The sequence below is a fragment of the Salmo trutta genome, chromosome 1, assembly GCF_901001165.1.
Source record: "Salmo trutta chromosome 1, fSalTru1.1, whole genome shotgun sequence".
NCBI lineage: Eukaryota > Metazoa > Chordata > Actinopteri > Salmoniformes > Salmonidae > Salmo > Salmo trutta.
The window spans coordinates 48,135,407-48,154,527 of NC_042957.1; the positions used below are offsets into that span (position 1 = coordinate 48,135,407).

At 47.8% G+C, this 19,121-nt stretch overlaps 1 protein-coding gene across 1 annotated transcript in view; it reads right to left on the reverse strand.

Moving 5' to 3' along the window:
• Window positions 1-19,121, reverse strand: part of LOC115197982 (inactive phospholipase C-like protein 2) — a 96,609-nt gene that overhangs the window by 22,422 nt on the left and 55,066 nt on the right. Inside the window, exons 2-4 of the mRNA XM_029759643.1 lie at window positions 15,282-17,771; window positions 4,927-5,130; window positions 2,588-2,663 (exon numbers count right to left, since the gene is read on the reverse strand). Coding sequence (XP_029615503.1) covers window positions 2,588-2,663; window positions 4,927-5,130; window positions 15,282-17,771 — 2,770 coding nt within the window. The remainder of the gene's footprint in view (window positions 1-2,587; window positions 2,664-4,926; window positions 5,131-15,281; window positions 17,772-19,121) is intronic.

Genomic DNA, 19,121 nt, shown 5'->3' on the forward strand with positions numbered 1-19,121 from the left:
TCATCTTCTCTGCCATTTAGGAGCGCTGTCTGTCTGCAGCCGTCTGTCTGTCTGTCTGCAGCCGTCTGTCTGTCTGCAGCCACTCCGTACTGCAGTTGGGGCAAACTGCAATTACAGCCCCACGCAGAGGACGGCGAGCCAGGAGAAAGACAATCATTGGCCCCCTAATTTGGAGCCATTTTGTACTTAAAAGATCTCATTATAGTCAATTCGTCCACAAGCCATTAAAAAAAACAGTATTGATGATTCCCTGCTTCCATTCTCTCCCTCATTCTATCTTTCTATCTATTACTGTCCTTCCTGTCCTCTCAGCTCTTTTTAAGGGAATATTTTAGTTTATTCACTCCTCTTGTTCCATTCAATGCCGTCTTGCTCGGTGAGTGAACTCACATGCCGACTGACGTGTTAAATGATAAATTACTGGATGACTACAGCAATAGCAATGACAGTGACTATGATGAAATCCCCACATATACAGTTGAAGTGGGAAGTTTACATACACTTAGGTTGGAGTCATTGAAACTCGTTTTTCAACCACTCCACAAATTTCTTGTTAGCAAACTATAGTTTTGGCAAGTCGGTTAGGACATCTACTTTGTGCATGACACAAGTAATTTTTCCAACAATTGTTTACAAACAGATTATTTCACTTATAATTCACTGTATCACAATTGCAGGGGGTCAGAAGTTCACATACACTAAGTTGACTGTACCTTAAATCAGCTTGGAAAATTCCTGAAAATTATGTCATGGCTTTAGAAGCTTCTGATAGGCTAATTGACATAATTTGAATCAATTGGAGGTGTACCTGTGGATGTATTTCAAGGCCTACCTTCAAACTCAGTACCTCTTTGCTTGACATGATGGGAAAATCGAAAGAAATCAGCAAGACCTCAGAAAAAAATTGTAGACCTCCACAAGTCTGGTTCATCCTTGGGAGCAATTTCCAAATGCCTGAAGGTACCACGTTCATCTGTACAAAAAATAGTACGCAAGTATAAACATCATGGGACCACGCAGCCGTCATACCGCTCAGGAAGGAGACGCGTTCTGTCTCCTAGAAATGAACATACTTTGGTGCGAAAAGTGCAAATCAATCCAAGAATAACAGCAAAGGACGTGAAAGGCCGCTCAGCAAGGAAGAAGCCACTGCTCCAAAACAGCCATAAAAAAGGCAGACTACGATTTGCAACTGCACATGGGGACTCATACTTTTTGGAGAAATGTCCACTGGTCTGATGTAACAAAAATAGAACTGTTTGGCAATAATGACCATCATTATGTTTGGAGGAAAAAGGGGGAGGGTTGCAAGCCGAAGAACACCATCCCAACCGTGAAGCACGGGGGTGGCAGCATCATGTGGTGGGGGTGCTTTGCTGCAGGAGGGACTGGTGCACTTCACAAAATAAATGGCATCATGAAGATGGAAAATTATGTGGTTATATTGAAGCAACATCTCAAGACATCAGTCAGGAAGTTAAAGCTTGGTCGCAAATGGGTCTTCCAAATGGACAATGACACCAAGCATACTTCCAAAGTTGTGGCAAAATGGCTTAAGGACAACAAAATCAAGGTTTTGGAGTGGCCATCACAAAGCCCTGACCTCAATCCTATAGAAAATGTGTTGGCAGAACTGAAAAAGCGTGTGCGAGCAAGGAGGCCTACAAACCTGACTCAGTTACACCAGCTTTGTCAGGAGGAATGGGCCAAAATTCACCCAACTTATTGTGGGAAGCTTGTGGAAGGCTACCCGAAACATTTCACCCAAGTTAAACAATTTAAAGGCAACGCTACCAAATACTAATTGAGTGATGTAAACTTCTGACCCACTGGGAATGTGATGAAAGAAATAAAAGCTGAAATAAATCATTCTCTCTACTATTATTCTTACATTTCACATTCTTAAAATAAAGTGGTGATCCTAACTGACCTAAGACAGGGAATTTTTACTCGGATTAAATGTCAGAAATTGTGAAAAACTGACTGAAAACTGAATTGTGAAAAACTGATTCCACTGCTGTGCCTATGAAGCTAAGCAGGGTTGGTCCTGGTCGGTCCCTAAATGAGAGACAATATGCTGCTTGAAGTGATGTTATATAATATCTCATTGCCTTGTGTAGGTTGCTGTCTTTCAGATGGGATGTTGAAACGGGTGTCCTGACTCTCTGTGGTCACTAAAGCTCCCATGGCACTTATCATAAGGGTAGGGGTGTTAACCCTGGTGTCCTGGCTAAATTCCCATCTGGCCCTCATATCACCACGGTCACCTAATCATCCCCAGCTTTCAATTGGCTCATTCATCCCCCTTCATCTCCCCTGTAACTATTCCCCAGGTCATTGCTGTAAATGAGAATGTGTTCTCAGTCAATTTACCTGGCAAAATAACGTAATAGAAAGAGTGATCAGAGACCAGTTTGGGATGGGAGTGAGGGCGGGCAGTGTTATGCCCATGTTTGTCTGGGTTTGTTGAAGCTCCTGAACTGTGGCATAGACTGGTCCGAGATCTGTTTGTGCTGTCTTGCCGACCTTAGGAGACAGCACTTTACCAGGCTATGTCACTGGTAAAGTGAATACTACAAAGCCTTACCTGCCCGTTGTGCTTGTGTAAGCTTGGAGTAGACCACGTCAGCTGACTCGATCAGCGTCCGGCTCGTCTGAATCATCTATAGAGAAATAAACGGGACAAGATTACGCAAAAGGAAGTGAGGTCGTACGGTATCAAGCAATTCCTGTGTCGCAGGGGGACTTCTTATGCCATGAGTCCCACTGTAGACAAGGCTAAACGGGACAATGGAAACAGCACCTCTTAGTAAAGAATAACACAGAATTATCATTGAATGTACGCATAGCCAAAAACTGGGGAATACTATATGAATAATGAATAACAAAGTCTAAAGGGAAATACTTCTCAGAGACATTCGATGGAAGAGAAAGAGGGTATGTCAACATTTCTCAAAGTCCTTTGATCATTGGCTCTTTATAAACCTTTTTCTCCCTCTGCTATGGCCAGACCCTGGGAATCACACCCACACACACAGAGACAGACAAAACAGGCACACACACACACACACACACACACACACACACACACACACACACACACACACACACACACACACACACACACACACACACACACGGCGAGTGATGACAGAGTCCTGATCATGTGGTGATACAGTAGAGGACAGGAGGTGAGAACAGTCTGGTTGCATCCTAAATGACACCCTGTTCCATATATAGTGCACTACTTTTGACCAGAGCCCATAGGGTTCTGGCCAAAAGTAGTGCACTACATAGGGAATAGGGTGCCATGTTGTGACGCAGACCCCGTCTGGTCCCCTACCTGTGCTCCTGGAAGCATTGAGCCAGCCTTACAGCATTAACCCAGTTCCAATCCCCAACCCTGTGACCTGAACTGAAAACCTTCTGCTTTTACAGCCTCTCTCCCTCCCACGGACAGTGAGAAGCAGCTGGCCTGACCCAGCAGTCAGGAGAACGCTAATGAAGTTTCACACTTTAGTTAAGAGCACAGAGACAAGAAGCAGGCCACTGTGTGTGGGCTTGTACAGGGCCACAGGCTCTGGGATCATATTGGTCAGCAGACAGGACAGGGGGCTGGCTCCCATTGGCTCAGGCTGAGCTGGGTCTCTCTGGCCTGGCCTCAGGGGCGCTGACCACAGAGTTCCAATCTGCTGACAGTCAGTTCACTCCTAGGTTACGGCGCCTGCGTCCAACCAGCCCACGTGAGGACAACCATTAATGTCTTAATGGCTAGGGCTGGTACACACACACACACGCACACACACACACACACACACACACACTGGAGCCTCTGTTCTTGACAGTGGGGCGTGTGCCAATGGACTAATCTTTGGAAGCACACAGTAGCACTCAGCTGACTGACCCTGTGCTCAGGACAGGCAGCCTCTGTCTCAGACACACTCAGCCTCACTGTAGATTCATCTCCTCAGCTGTCGGGACTCTGCTAGCTAACGCTGGGAGGCTGGGAGCACAGGAATGTTGCAATGGAACAGCAGTGGAATTATTTTTAGGCCCTTCATTTAGGCTCTTCATTAAAGCCCTTCACATGTGAATGTAATATACCGGGGCCATAAGAAGTACTCAAAGACAAGCACGCTCAGGGAGAAAGCTGATTAAAATACAAAGCTATTTAGAGCCTCAGCTGTGGAACTTATATGAGGTTGTTGCACTCTAGGTGTCAGCAATAGGAGTGACTGGGATATGAACAGTAATGTCATGTAACTACAACACCCCAACAGTTCAATAGGTCAAACCAATCTCCATCAGGGGGGTGGAATAGTGGGGTGTTGACTTGCTCTGAGCGCTGGTGGGACTTTAACCACCCCTGTGTTGGCCTGTACCAGTAGGTGCCTGTTGAATAATGAATAAGCTGGTTGTTATCACAGATCAGACAGCAGCCGGGATGGAGAGTGACGGCTTGGGGAGGCACAGGGCATGATGGGATGCCGTGCGGAAGAGCAGCAGGGTGAAACTGCTCCGGGATGAATTAGCGCTGCAGTAGCTATAGTAAATGGTTTGTTCACTCCCTGTGGTGGAGGTTATCTGTGGCATGTTGCCTTGCTGTGTCATAATGTGCTAACAATTTATAACATTTTCCAATACTGATAATATTTCAAGGCATATTTTGCAACAGACTTTTAAGACTTTATAGCGCTCAAGGGTGTTGTAACATGTTACCTTACCAGGTTGTGATGCGTTTTCATTTCATAGCACCTTTTCAGTGAATAACGTTCACACGCCTATTAACCGCCAATGAACGTTGCGCTTGCGTTACTCGTTCAGCGTTTACCCACAAAATGTATCTCTCTGAACACAACAATAGACCTCAACAGAATGGTAGCGCTTTAGTGTATGTTATGCCTATGTGGCGCTGCTATAGAGTACCATGTCGTAGGCGTTGAGGACCTTGCGGAGCAGCTCGGGGACGGGCCCTTGGGCCTCCATGGCGGGGTAGGCTTGACTCAGGTCCACGGTGACCCTGAGCGCTCGCTCGCTGTTCATCAGCCACGTGGACACGGTCAGGATACACTGCTTCATGTTGGCCGCCGGCGTCAGACCACACAGCTCCTTGAACGACACCATGGCATTCTGGTAAATAAACAGAGAGGATCATGGATGAGGGTTAGCATCACGGAATCTGTAAATATTGAAAAAGATTGTAAGATAGCGGACCCAAGGGACAATTCAAACACAGAGAGGATGGTTTATTGATTCTATGATGATCATGGGACAAGTTTACCGTTATTACTACATTGCCCACAGCAACTGAAAAACCAATAATCATTGTGACCAAAATGTCCCACAAGACCGTACTCTACACATGAGATAAATGTGGTCAACCGTATCCTGATACTCTTCTCAGGCCAGAGAGAACCTCAGGAGAGAAAGAACAGTCCTGATTACGTTTGTGTTCATTAGTGAACCTAGCGGTTCCCATGACATCACAGCCTGCTCATTCAGTGGTGCAACGCGGCCCAGGAGCCTCCACCGCAGGCTGCCTGGCCCTGGTTCTGGCCCTGCCACAACGCCTGCCTCTCTGCCTGCACCTCCAGTCCTACGTGACTGTTCACATCACAGCCCAGCATTGTTCCCTCCAGCATGGGAATCTGAGCCCTGATTCAGGCCCACCAGGCTATTCACACAGTACATCACCATTCACTGGTCCACCCAAATAAACAGGGAAAGGGAAAAAAACAATGAGGGATGAACGACAGACCAAAATTGGAAAGATAGAGTGAGAAGGAAAGAGAGGGAAGAGAGGGATAGAGAAAGAGGAAAAGCGGGAGAAAAAAAAGGAAAGACAGAATAAAAGAAGGAGGGTGAGAAACAACAGCCTGAGGGAGGAAGAGAGTGTGTGGTGATGGTAGTTGGGAAGCGGTCAACAAACCAGGCAGTGTGGGAACCGGGCTGTGTCCCCCTGCAGGACCTCCGGCCCAGGAGAAAGGCTCTTTTCTCCCCCTGGAGGATGGCTGTCATTTTGTGGGCCGACCTTCCTGGACATAGGCATCTGTATGCACACACAGCCTCAACTAAAGATATTAACACCCTCCGGCTGAGGAAGCACAGCCAAGGAGAACGACTTTTACTGTTGAATGGGAAATGGAGGTGACATGTGTATGGGTTTCTCACTGTAGTGTAGATGTAGATGTGTGTGTGTGTGCACGTGCCAGTGTGTGTGTGTGTGTGTGTGTGTGTGTCACGCCCTGACCATAGAGAGCCCTTAGTTCTCTATGGTATAGTAGGTCAGGGCGTGACGAGGGGGTGTTCTAGTTAAAAATTTCTATGTTGGTGTTTTGGTTTGGTTCCCAATTAGAGGCAGCTGGTAATCGTTGCCTCTAATTGGGGATCATATTTAAGTAGCTATTTTTCCTACCTGTGTTTGTGGGATATTATTTTGTGTTTGTACATGTGCACCACGTAGTCACGTTTCGTTGTTCGTTTATTGTTTTGTTTTGCTGAAGTTTCACTTGATATTAAAGATGTGGAACTCTACGTACGCTGCGCCTTGGTCCAGTTCTTACGACAACCGTGACAGTGTGTGTGTCTGTTCGCGGAAGTGTGTGTGTGTTTGTTGCCTGCGTGCGTGTGTTTCTTTGTGCCTGTGTGCGCGCAGAGTACGTTTCTGTGCCTGTCTCTGTATGTTTGTGTGAGTACACGCCCCTGTGTGTGGTTGTTGTTGCTCTATACACTGCATACTGTATCCAGACTGCAGGCAGGGCCACAGAACCAAACAGAACAGCTAGCCACTGTCTTTAATTATCCTCATCCCTTACTCCTCTACCCCTCCAACATTACATTCCCCAAATGAGAACTGCGTGTCTGGTTTCACTGCTGTTTTTGTTCCCCTCTCTCATTCTCTCCCTTTCTTTCTCTTCCCCTCTCTCTCTTTCCCCCTCTCTCTCCTTCTCGCTCTAATCTCTTTCTCTCACTCTCCCGGACTGCAGTTTGGAGTTGGGAGTGAATGCAGCAGGCCCTTTACTGGAACGCATGCCGCAGGAACAGAGTATGGGGCCTTCTGCCTGCTTGCCTGTTACAGTGTTCCAGTCAACACTCTGCAGGGAAACATACATAGGCATTTCTCTCTCTCTCTCTCTCTCTCTCTCTCTCTCTCTCTCCCCCTCTCTAATCTCTTTCACTCTCTCAATTCAATTCAATGGCTTTATTGGCATGGGAAACATATGTTAACATTGCTAAAGCAAGTGAAGTAGATAATAAACAAAAACAGTAAACATTACACTCACAGTTCCAAAAGAATAAAGACATTTTAAATGTCATATTATGTCTATATACAGTGTTGTAACAATGTGCAAATAGTTAAGGTACAAAAGGGAAAATAAATAAACATAAATATGGGTTGTATTTACAATGGTGTTTGTCCTTCACTGTTTGCCCTTTTCTTGTGGCAACAGGTCACAAATCTTGCGGCTGTGATGGCACACTGTGGTATTTCACCCAATAGATATGGGGGTTTATCAAAATTGGGTTTGTTTTCAAATTCTTTTTGGATCTGTTTAATCTATGGAAAATATGGGTCTCTAATATGGTCATCCATTTGGCAGGAGGTTAGGAAGTGCAGCTCAGTTTCCCCTCATTTTGTGGGAAGTGTGCACATAGCCTGTCTTCTCTTTCTCAATAGCAAGGCTATGCTCACTGAGTCTGTACATAGTCAAAGCTTTCCTTAAGTTTGGGTCAGTCACAGTGGTCAGGTATTCTGCCACTGTGTACTCTCTGTTAAGGGCCAAATACCATTGAAGTTTGCTCAGTTTCTTTGTTAATTCTTTCCAATGTCTCAAGTAAGTGTTGCTGTCCTGGGGCTCTGTGGGGTCTGTTCGTGTTTGTGAAAAGAGCCCCAGGACCAGCTTGCTTAGGGGACTCTTCTCCAGATTCATCTCCCTGTTGTCACGTCCTGACCAGTAAAAGGGGTTATTTGTTATTATAGTTTGGTCAGGACGTGGCAGGGGGTATTTGTTTTATATGGTTCGGGGTGTGTGTATGTAGAGGGGTGTTTGGTTTATGTATTCCGGGGTTTTTGTCATTGTTCTATGTTAGTGTATTTCTATGTTCTGTCTAGTCATTTCTATTTCTATGTTTAGGTAATTGGGGTTGGGGCCTTCAATTGGAGGCAGCTGTCTTTTGTTGCCTCTGATTGAAGGTCCTATAAATAGGAATGTGTTTGTCATGGGATTTGTGGGAGGTTGTTCTTTGCATAGCTATGTGTTGCCTGCAAGACTGTTTGTCGACCGTTTATCGTTTTCTTGTTTTGTTTATTAAGTGTTCACATTAAAAGTTAAATATGAGCACTCAACCCGCTGCGCCTTGGTCCATCCATTATGACGACCGTTACAGAACCTCCCACCAACCACGGACCAAGCAGCGGGCCCAGGAGGAGGAAGGATCATGGGCCAGGGAGAAAAGGGAGTGGAGGACATCGTGGACATGGGAGGAGATAATGGCAGGGGACGAAGACCGGGACTGTTACAGGGGTACACGGTTGGCATTTAAGCCTGAGAGGCAGCCCCAATAAAAAGAATTTGGGGGGGGGGGGCACACGGATAGTTTGGCGGGGCCAGGATTAAGCCGAAAGCCAACTCCCCGTGCTTATTGGAGGCAGCCTATTGCTGGTCAGGTCCCGTGCGTTGGAGTGATGCGCACGGCGTCGAGGCCAAGCATTTACAGGCCGGTGGCGCGGTGCCAGCGCCCCGCTTGCCAGGGGGAAGCGGGCATCCAGCCAGTAAGGGTGGAGCCAGTACTGTGCTCGAGACCGCCAGTGCGCCTTCACGGTCCAGTGTATCCTGTTCCCGCTCCTCGCACTAGCCGTGAGGTGCGTGTCTCCAGTCTGGCACATCCGAAGCCAGCACCACGCACCAGGCTTCCAGTGCGACAGCTCAGTCCAGTACGTCCTTTTCCCGCTCCTCCCACTAGCCTTGAGGTGCGTGTCTCCAGTCTGATACCTCCAGTACCAGCCCCACGCACCAGGTCTCCTGTGCGTCAGCCCAGTCCAGCTCGTCCTGTCCCGGCTCCTCATATTAGCCCTGTGGTGCGTGTCCTTAGTCTGGCGCGTCCTAAGCCAGCCCCACGCACCAGACCTTCCGGCAACAGTGCCTCGTCCAGAACTTCCGGCAACAGTGCCTCGTCCAGAGTGTCCGGCAACAGTGCCTTGTCCAGAGCCTCCGGCGACAGTGCCCCGTAGAGAGACGGCCCACTGTCCGGAACCAAGAGAGACGGCCCACTGTCCGGAACCAAGAGGGACGGCCCACTGTCCGGAACCAAGAGAGACGGCCCACTGTCCGGAACCAAGAGAGACGACCCGCAGTCCGGAGCTCCCGGAGTCGTCCTGCAGTCCGGAGCTCCCGGAGTCGTCCTGCAGTCCGGAGCTCCCAGAGTCATCCTACAGTCCGGAGCTCCAGGAGTCGTCCTGCAGTCCGGAGCTCCCAGAGTCGTCCTACAGTCCGGAGCTCCCGGAGTCGTCCTGCAGTCCGGAGCTCCCAGAGTCGTCCTACAGTCCGGAGCTCCCAGAGTCGTCCTACAGTCCGGAGCTCCCGGAGTCGTCCTGCAGTCCGGAGCTCCCGGAGTCGTCCTACAGTCCGGAGCTCCCAGAGTCGTCCTGCAGTCCGGAGCTCCCGGAGTCGTCCTACAGTCCGGAGCTCCCAGAGTCGTCCTACAGTCCGGAGCTCCCAGAGTCCAGTCCAGGGTCTACAGTGACAGGCTTCAGGCCGAGGTATTCAGTGGGGGTGGACTGGTTAGGTAGGGGACTAAGGCCTAAGCCTAAGCTACCTCCACTGTAGGAGGTTTGGGGAGGGGGGGTGTAGCACGGGAGCCGTCGGTGACGGCAGCCACCCTCCCTTCCCTCCCTTTAGTTTAAGGGGTTTATTTTTGTACGATTTTTTTTTGTTAGGTGCATCCGGGGTCTGCACCTTTGGGGGGGGGTACTGTCACGTCCTGACCAGTAAAAGGGTTATTTGTTATTATAGTTTGGTCAGGACGTGGCAGGGGGTATTTGTTTTATATGGTTCAGGGTGTGTGTGTATGTAGAGGGGTGTTTGGTTTATGTATTCCGGTGTTTTTGTCATTGTTCTATGTTAGTGTACTTTTATCTAGTCTGTCTAGTCATTTCTATTTCTATGTTAAGGTAATTGGGGTTGGGGCCTTCAATTGGAGGCAGCTGTCTTTCGTTGTCTCTGATTGAAGGTCCTATAAATAGGAATGTGTTTGTCATGGGATTTGTGGGAGGTTGTTCTTTGCATAGCTGTGTGTTGCCTGCAAGACTGTTTGTCGTCCGTTTATCGTTTTCTTGTTTTGTTTATTAAGTGTTCACATTAAAAGTTAAATATGAGCACTCAACCCGCTGCGCCTTGGTCCATCCATTACGACGACCGTTACACCTGTAGGTGATGGCTTTGTTATGGAAGGTTTGGGAATCGCTTCCTTTTAGGTGGTTGTAGAATTTAACGGCTCTTTTCGGGATTTTGCTAATTAGCGGATATCGGCCTAATTCTGCTCTGCATGCATTATTTGGTGTTTTACGTTGTACACGGAGGATATTTTTTTCAAAATTCTGCATGCAGTCTCAATTTGGTGTTTGTCCCATTTCTCTCTCCCTCCCTCTCTCTCTCAAACACACACACACACAGTGTATGCGCATACACACACAAACATATCCACGCAAAGGCACACACACACACAAAGGAAAGGGAGAGTTAAATCCTAAATGGCCTGAATGGATTTCCTGCCACTCCTACAGAGCCTCTCTGTAACTGCCAGTCTCCTCGCCCACTCTCCTCCTCTCCAATCCCCTGTGAGAGGAACGCACTTCACTCTGTTATTGTTCAGAGTAGATCACCTGGAAAAGTAGCTATTTGAAATGATCAATCACTCTCTGTCAGAGGTCACTGAAGTGTGATAATGCATTTCTTAATACCATTCCATGCGTATTATGGGGTGTGACTGTAGGCGAAAAAAATAAAACATAATGTCATTTATCAGATGCTCTTACCCAGAGTGACTTACAGCTGGCCAGAGGGAATTACAGCTGGCCAGAGTGACTTACAGCTGGCCAGAGTGACTTATAGCTGGCCAGAGGGAATTACAGCTGGCCAGAGGGAATTACAGCTGGCCAGAGGGAATTACAGCTGGCCAGAGTGACTTACAGCTGGCCAGAGTGACTTACAGCTGGCCAGAGTGACTTACAGCTGGCCAGAGTGTCTTACAGATGGCCAGAGTGACTTACAGCAGGCCAGAGTGAATTACAGCTGGCCAGAGTGACTTGTGTGTGTTTACGTGTATGGCCAACATTTTAATTAAAAGACTGCACTACACTCCCAAGTGGCGCAGCAGTCCCAGGCTGTGTCACAACCGGCCGTGACCGGGAGTCCCATAGTGCAGGGCACATTTGGCTCAGCGTTGTCTGGGTTAGGGGAGGGTTTGGCTGGGGGGGCTTTACTTGGTTCATTGTGCTCTAGCGACTCCTTGTGGCGGGCCGGGAGCCTGCAGGCTGACTTGGGTTGTCAGTTGAACGGTGTTTCTTCTGACACATTGGTGCAGCTGGCTTACAGGTTAAGCGGGCGGGTGTTAAGGAGCGCGGTTTCGCGGGTCATGTTTCGGAGGATGCATGACTCGACCTTCGCCTCCCGAACCCGTTGGGGGAGTTGCAGTGATGAGACAATTGGATATCACGAAATTGGGGAGAAAAAGGGGGTAAACGAAAAATAAAAGAAAAAGATTGCACTATACAGTATCATTCTGCATGTATACATTTACGCATGAATGGGTGTGCTATTGTGGTGCTATTTTGCTGCTATTGTGGTGCTGTGACAGTGTGTGTTGAGGTTTCTCTCATTACCATGCACCCTCAACACAGGCCTTTGTGAAGAAGACTTGAAGTCTCCTTGAAGTCTCCCTTCTTTACTCTGTCCTGTGTGAGTCAGTGGCTGTGTGTCTCAGGGGAGAGGAGGCTCTTTACTGGAGCCCAGACTACAGTGTGTGACGCTGCCAGCTGCCAGCTCTGGTCTCCTCTACAGGTGGTAATATCATCTAATGGGATTTGGCTCCCCTCGTCTCTGGGTCCTCCTGCCCCTAGCACCACAACCTCTACCTTCACTTATACTACGGGTACAGGCAGGGTCCATCTGGGGAGACCATCTACAAGAAAGCATTGATGCCAACCACAGTGTGTTATGACGCCATCCATCTCAACATCAAGCCTGAGGGCTCTCTTTTCAGTCTATTGAAAAGGCTGTTTGCCCGTTTCTATCTCTGTTCCTCTCAGAGAGATGGACATTTTACATCTCCCTGCAACTGTGGTGCAGTCTACACACATGCTGGCAAAAACACAAGCACACACACACACACACACAGATCTGGTCACCTGCTGTACCAGTTACCTAATCGTAATTGTCTTCTATTTTCCTATCATAATTGTCTTATGATAGGAAAATGAATAGCTCCTGTATGCACACAAAAACGTCACAAACTAACATGTCTCGCTTGTGTATCATTTCCATGCTTAGTATAGACCCCCCCCCCCCCCCCCCCCCCCCGATTTAATGTGGGTGTGTTATTAGCTTAGACTGAGTCATTGTCACTGGCCTATTTTGAACATTGTGCAATCCCAACTTCTGACTCACACACGAGCACAGCTTTGAAATAAAATGACTGGTGACACTTTATTTGGATAGTCTGTAGAGTATCTAGAGATGAACTATCAGTAACATTTCAACTATCTACTAACCCTAAACCTAGCTCTAAGCCCTAACCTTAACCCTTCTCCTAACCCTAAATGAAGTCCTTACCCTAACCCTAGCCCTTACCTTAACCCTTACCCTAATCCTTTTTCTAAACCTCAACCTAAACGAAACCTCAGCAAGCAGTTAGTATGCCCATCAGTACAGTATCTAGAGATGGACAATTTGGACTAAATAAAGTGTGACAAAATGATTAGCTGACAGTATCTGTGTCAGGAATCTTGCTTCCATCCACATTTAACAACTGCATGAGGCTTGTATCGAGTCCCAAAATATGTCCAGCTGCTTTTCACAAGAAAAAAATTCTCTAAACATAGTATTTACTGGTATAGATTGTATCCGGTCATTTGCCTGCAAATTACCCTCCACTTATCACATCCATACCAACACTATAAGGAAAACAATTCCCCAAAATTACAGTATTAATTTTCAGTCTGGAACACAACAACATCTCCTTTTTCTGTAACAGTGCCTGGGTAAACGAGATACCCTTTTTGGAAAATAGAGAGTCAAGATCATCTGCATTAATTTCCACAAATGAAAAATGTATGACAGCCTGCCACAGGAGCTCTAATCACATCCCCTGCTTAGTTCTTGTGGTCTTGGCTCTTGTTTGCCATGTCCTTAGGCCTAGATTGAGGTTGGCTGGCGGGAGAACAGACCTACCTACCACAGAACAACAACAGGTCTGGAGACAGTCCTAAAGGCTCTGAGAGGATTACCAAGTACAGTTCCTGAGATCAGGAGTCAATCGTGCTGATATCTGGGGTTGTGATTTGAAAACAGAGCATCTGGGAGCTGAGAAAGTAGATAGCTCTATGTACCTGGGTTCATACCGATCACAGACTGAAGATACATAGTGACCTAGTTTCCTTCCTTCGCTAACAAACACAACATCTAACAATCATACATTTGTTATTTACTGGTACTACAATAGCCTTTTCAGCGCTTGGAGAGACCGTGTAAAAATTGCTGCCAATAGTCATAATAAGTACTGTTCTGAATTCCCCTGAGACCTAGCTATGGGTGTGCATTGCAGTTCTCCTTTATGTAATCTATCGTCTCAACCCTTGAGAAAACATATTTGCATGATTGCCATTCCTAACAAACTATCATTACAGAAATTTTCATTAAGAAAACATCCTTCTTCAGAAAAAAAAGAGAGCTATTGTCGAGTTGATGCAACTACAGTACTAAGCGATAGACGGAAACGGAGGATTCAAATCCTATGACTATGCAGCCTAAACTACTGCCAGTTTGAAATGATTTGAAATAGGCCTAAATCCCTCACATGAAACAATAAGTGCTCATCAGCTACTGTAGTAAAGAAGGAAATCCAATTAAGATAGATGGTAGAAATGGAGCTAACAAAGAATAGAGGGAAGACACAAATAGAGAAATGTATAATGAGTTTTATGATACTCCGTGTTTTCACATTTTTATATATTTTCCAAGAGCTGTGGCAGTTGGTTTATTAAGAAACCAGGTCCATTCCATTCCTTGGGCAAATCAAGTGTTGTTGATGGAGTTAAAAAGCCCATAACCTACCTGGGATATAAAGCAATGTCAACAAACTATGAGCCAACATCTGACCCCGATCAAGTTCAAAGTATCCAGAGAAATAGTCTATTCTCAAATCTGTCAGACAAGACAAGAGGCCTGCCAGTCTAAACCTGATAGCTGATGTACAAAGTATACAGTGCGTGTAAAGCCTCCTCACTTCCCATCTTCATCATCACACAGACAGACAGTAGATCAGACAAGACAGAGAAAAGCTTTATTTTACGTCCTTCAATCATGACAACAACAATTACAAGCTGTACTCAAACTGCCATCCTCTCACGACAAACATCTGAAAATAAATTATTATGAAACATAAGTTGATGGCCACTTATAATCTCAGGGGTGGGGGTAGAGGGAGAAGGGGGGTCATAACAAACTATTATGAAACATGACTGGTTTGTCATTTATCATTTCTGTGGGGGGTTCATAAGGGTGCTCACAGAGCCTAACACAGACCATCATCCGCTTAATGATGAAGCTTTGCATAAGCCTTTTAATTGTCCAGCTTTACTGACATTCTCATTTATGGCTCCTGCCTTTTACATCATGTAAATACAACACAATTAGCAATGCTTCTCTATCCATCGGAGCGACAAACAGAGAACGAGCTGAGAGTCACCTCAACAACGTTTTGTTCCTATTCAGTGAGGTGCTAAGGGGTCACCTGTCTAGCTACTAATTGTGCTATACTATTTCTTCCCAGGCTCCCTCACTCCTAATTGGTGTCTCCTTCTATCACTTGTGGAATGATTGAACAGTTTTATCGTATTCCATTATGGAAATGCAGCCTAAGAGGCAATCACGACTGCTTAATATCTCCACACAACCTGATGTCATTTCCAGATGTAATGTATGCAAGGGAAAGTGCCTGCCTTTAATGCTCCTTCATAATAATTTATAAAAATTCGTACATAAAATGAATGTTAGGTACTTTACCTGGACGTTCTCCCGGAGGTCTGTGGCTTCCCTCAGAGGCTGGGTGGATGCTCTGAAGAGCTCGTCTACCACCTTGATACCGGTGGTCTTGCTTGAGGTGTACTCACGAGCCTTCTTGCCCTTCCTCACCGACAGGCCTCTCTTGTGGGCCTTGCCCCCTCCCCTTCTGTTGGTGATGGCCACATGTACGAACAGGGTGCAGTTGGGTAGGAACTCCCCCGTCAGCGACTGCAAGGGGACGTGCCTGTAGCCCGGCTGCAGACATTCAAAGGGGATTGTGTACTGGCCGATGAACTCGTCTCCGATGTAGTCGTCGTCCAGCACTACGAAGCGTAGCGCCGCCAGCTCCGGCAGGTTGATCTGGAACTCAAAGCTCTCGTCGAAGACGGGGTTGTCTCCGTTTTGAGAGACCGTCTTAGTCCTCTGCTCGGCGCAGTCGGCCGGGATGCCGTGGATCTCCGCATAGATGTAGGGTTCCACCACGTCTCCCTTTGCAGCGGAGCCCCTGGGCTTGGGCAGGTTCTGCCCGCTGATCACCTTGATGTGGAGAAGCTGGGCGGACACCCCTGGTAGGGATTCCCTGGCGTTGGCGCTGAAGTATGACACCTCCTCCCTCATGATGGCCGGCCGCAACACGTAGCCACAGTTCCCGTTCTGCCTGAACCATCCCAGGTTGAGGTCCATCATCAGGCCCGGGGTCTGGTAGTTCATGGCTACAATCTGGCAACCACACTTCCAGAAGTCCTGGGGGTTCATGTTACTGGCGTCGATCCGCATCGGAGTGGGGTACACCCTGGAGAGAAAGCGCTTGTTGTAGCACACAAAGTCCTCGGGGAACTCGTTGGCGAACCTGTTGGCGTCGACCTCATTGAAAGAGCACATCTCCCAGTATTTCTGATCCCTCTTGGAGATGTCAAAGTCCCTGAACTGCACTGACTTACAGAGGGACACCAGGTCCGACAGTTCCTTACACAGCCTCAGCCGTTTGCAGCCAAGGCCGTTGAGATGGTCCTTATCATCTGCCCCCACCCTCCTGGACATCTCCAGACCCTCCTCCTCATCAGTCACCTCCCCCTCTGACTCGGGGTAGTTTGGTGGCAGCCGCTTGCCCTTCAGCAGGATCTTACCCTTGAGTTCCTCTGGGGAAGGTAGGTAGTGGTCCTCTGAGCTGGGGGAATCCAAATACAGCTTGTCTCCAAGGATCTTCTTCATGTGCTGGGCCATGACCCTCTGCTGGGGGATGCAGCAGTGTGTCACCAGGCAGAGGATGAGGGGGTACTCAGAGCTCTCAAATGCATACTGGTTTATAATATCCAAGACCTTGCAGAGGGCTAGCTGAGATGCCACCGAGCTCCCCACATAGACCACAGGTTCGTTGTCAGGGCCATCCCACACAATGACCTCCAGGCTGCGGCAGCCCATCTTCAGGGCCCGGATGTAGCTGCTGATGTCGGAGGAGCCCCAGAAGTGGTCCTCGAGGAGGGAGGCGTTGTGCGAAGAGTTGATGTAGTAGTGGGAGAGTGGCTGGCTCATGTCCTGACACACCCGCTTGTGCTGGGGGTCGAAAATGTGACACTCTGAGGAGAGGAGGTAGTGCGTGAAGCCATCAATGGAGAGGCTGGCCTTCTCCCGGCCCTCGGCGGACGGCTCGTACTTCTGGACGATGTCCCGGCACATGTCCTCCGTCACTCCCTCCATGCCCTGCTCCACCTCCACAAACAGCATCAGGTCCTTGCTGTCCAGGTACTCCTTGTTGCTGGAGAACTGCACCAGCAGGAAGAAGATCTCTGGCCTCGTGCACAGCTCGCAGTAGGTCTCCACAAAGGTTTCCATGTCAATGTCCTCCCCATACTGGTCTTTGGCCTTCTGGAGCTCCTTGAACTTCAGCTCTATCCGGGACTCCTTCATGCCCGGATTGAGCCCCTTGATGATCTGGGTGGCCCTGAACAGGTCGATGTGGCCATTCCTCTCCATGTCAGCCAGCTCAAACACCGATCCGATCCAGGAGGTCCTCAGGCTGGCCTGGCTAGGCTCAACCACATCTACCGTGTGCCTCCCATAGGAGACCAAGTAGCGGAGGCCCATCACCCATGTGCTGACCACATCAGCCGTGCTGGCCACCAGGTCCAGAGACTCATAGTTGTCCCCGTAGATGATGGAGAAGGCACACTCGTCTGGGAACTGGTCGGACAGGCCATTGCTACGCAGCACAGGGGTCTTCTTCCCCAGACGGACCTCCTTGATGCTCTTGATCTCCAACTTGGCTTTCTCTGAGTCCTTCTTGGAGGGCTCCCAGCGGAGCCAGTGCATGTCCGGGTCAAGGAGGAAGTAGCGGTTGTACATGCGCGAGTTGGAGCGCACCTTCTTCATCTCGCAGCCCTCCATCATGAAGGCCATGCAGGCGGCTGTGCTGTTGATCTTACGGTCGTTGGGCATGGAGCTGAAGGAGACAGTCTTCTTCTGCCTCACCTGCCTCTGCTTGGAGCCATCCTGGAGAGAGTGAACGAGAGAGAGAGATCGAGAGAGCGCGTTAGCAACACATTGACTTTTCTCTTCCCAAACACATCAACATAAAACAGATTGATGAGACTGATATATAACTTTGATTACATAAGCCAGCAGAGTCAAAAACTAGGGAGACAGAGCAGAGCAGTCCTTTCATCGCAAGGAGAGTTTACACCTACGTGGATGGATGTGTACACTGTGGACACAAAATTTCAACACAGACTGTCCCTATGCTGCTGGCAGGTAAAGATGGATCTGATTTACCTCCCTCTGGGCTGTGCTAAACCACACTGGTCCTGACAGCAGGCATTAATAACCAGTCATCAGAAGACCAGTTATGGTGGGCATTTGTGTTTTCACGCAGCCGCCCCCTACCTTCCCCTGCTCACCCCTCACCAAGCCAAGCCCCCGGAGGCTTGGTCATTAGTACCAGCACAGTGCCATGGACGCCCCATGCCGTGCCTGCTCTGACACCTGACCGCCGGAAGAAGTAACAAAATCGATGCTATTTTTAACAGATTCATAACATTGTGCAACACAAAGACATTGGCCTTTGGGATGATAATCAGATGCATGTTTAAAATGTAGATTTCCTTGTCTGATTATTCAGCTCCCAGTTTACATTGTGTAACTGCGTGGTGAAGGCTCCCACGGTCTCTCCTCAAGACAAATGGTAATATAATGCAGGCCGTACGAGGACTGTTTCCGTTTAGAAGTGCCGCACTCAGTTTAATGATAGGGCAATGAGACAGCGGATACCATTTTGTTTTGGCTAATGTTTCAATAGTTTAATTCCTCAAACACTCCTAAGGTCCTTCAAAACAGATTTTCAAACTACAATAGAGCTGCAAAAGAGATTTTGTTATTTTTCTTATTGCACACTCACAGGACTCGACACGTTCACTCACACACACTCCCATTGACACTCCAACACACACACACACACACACACACACAAAAATATCATATTGGAATTGACCAATACTTACTTACTTTCTCGTGTTCTTCTTATTCTTATTTTTATTTCTCGTGTGGTTTGTCCTACTTTACTTTATTTTATAGTACTACGGATATTGATTACTGCATTGTTAGAATAAGAGCTTGCAAGAAAGGAATTTCACTGTACTTGTGCACGTGACATTAAAACGTATCAGGAGGGGGAATGAATTAACTGTGTATATTCATTTCTTTTTTTAGAGGCAGACAACAGGCACTAGCAGAGCCCAGTGCACTTCTAACTAGTCTTATCTCCCTCAGTAACTCCTGGGCAGCTCTGGATCCTTACAGATTATATTATAAGACTGGGGAGACAGAGATAATGAGAGAGAGATAAAC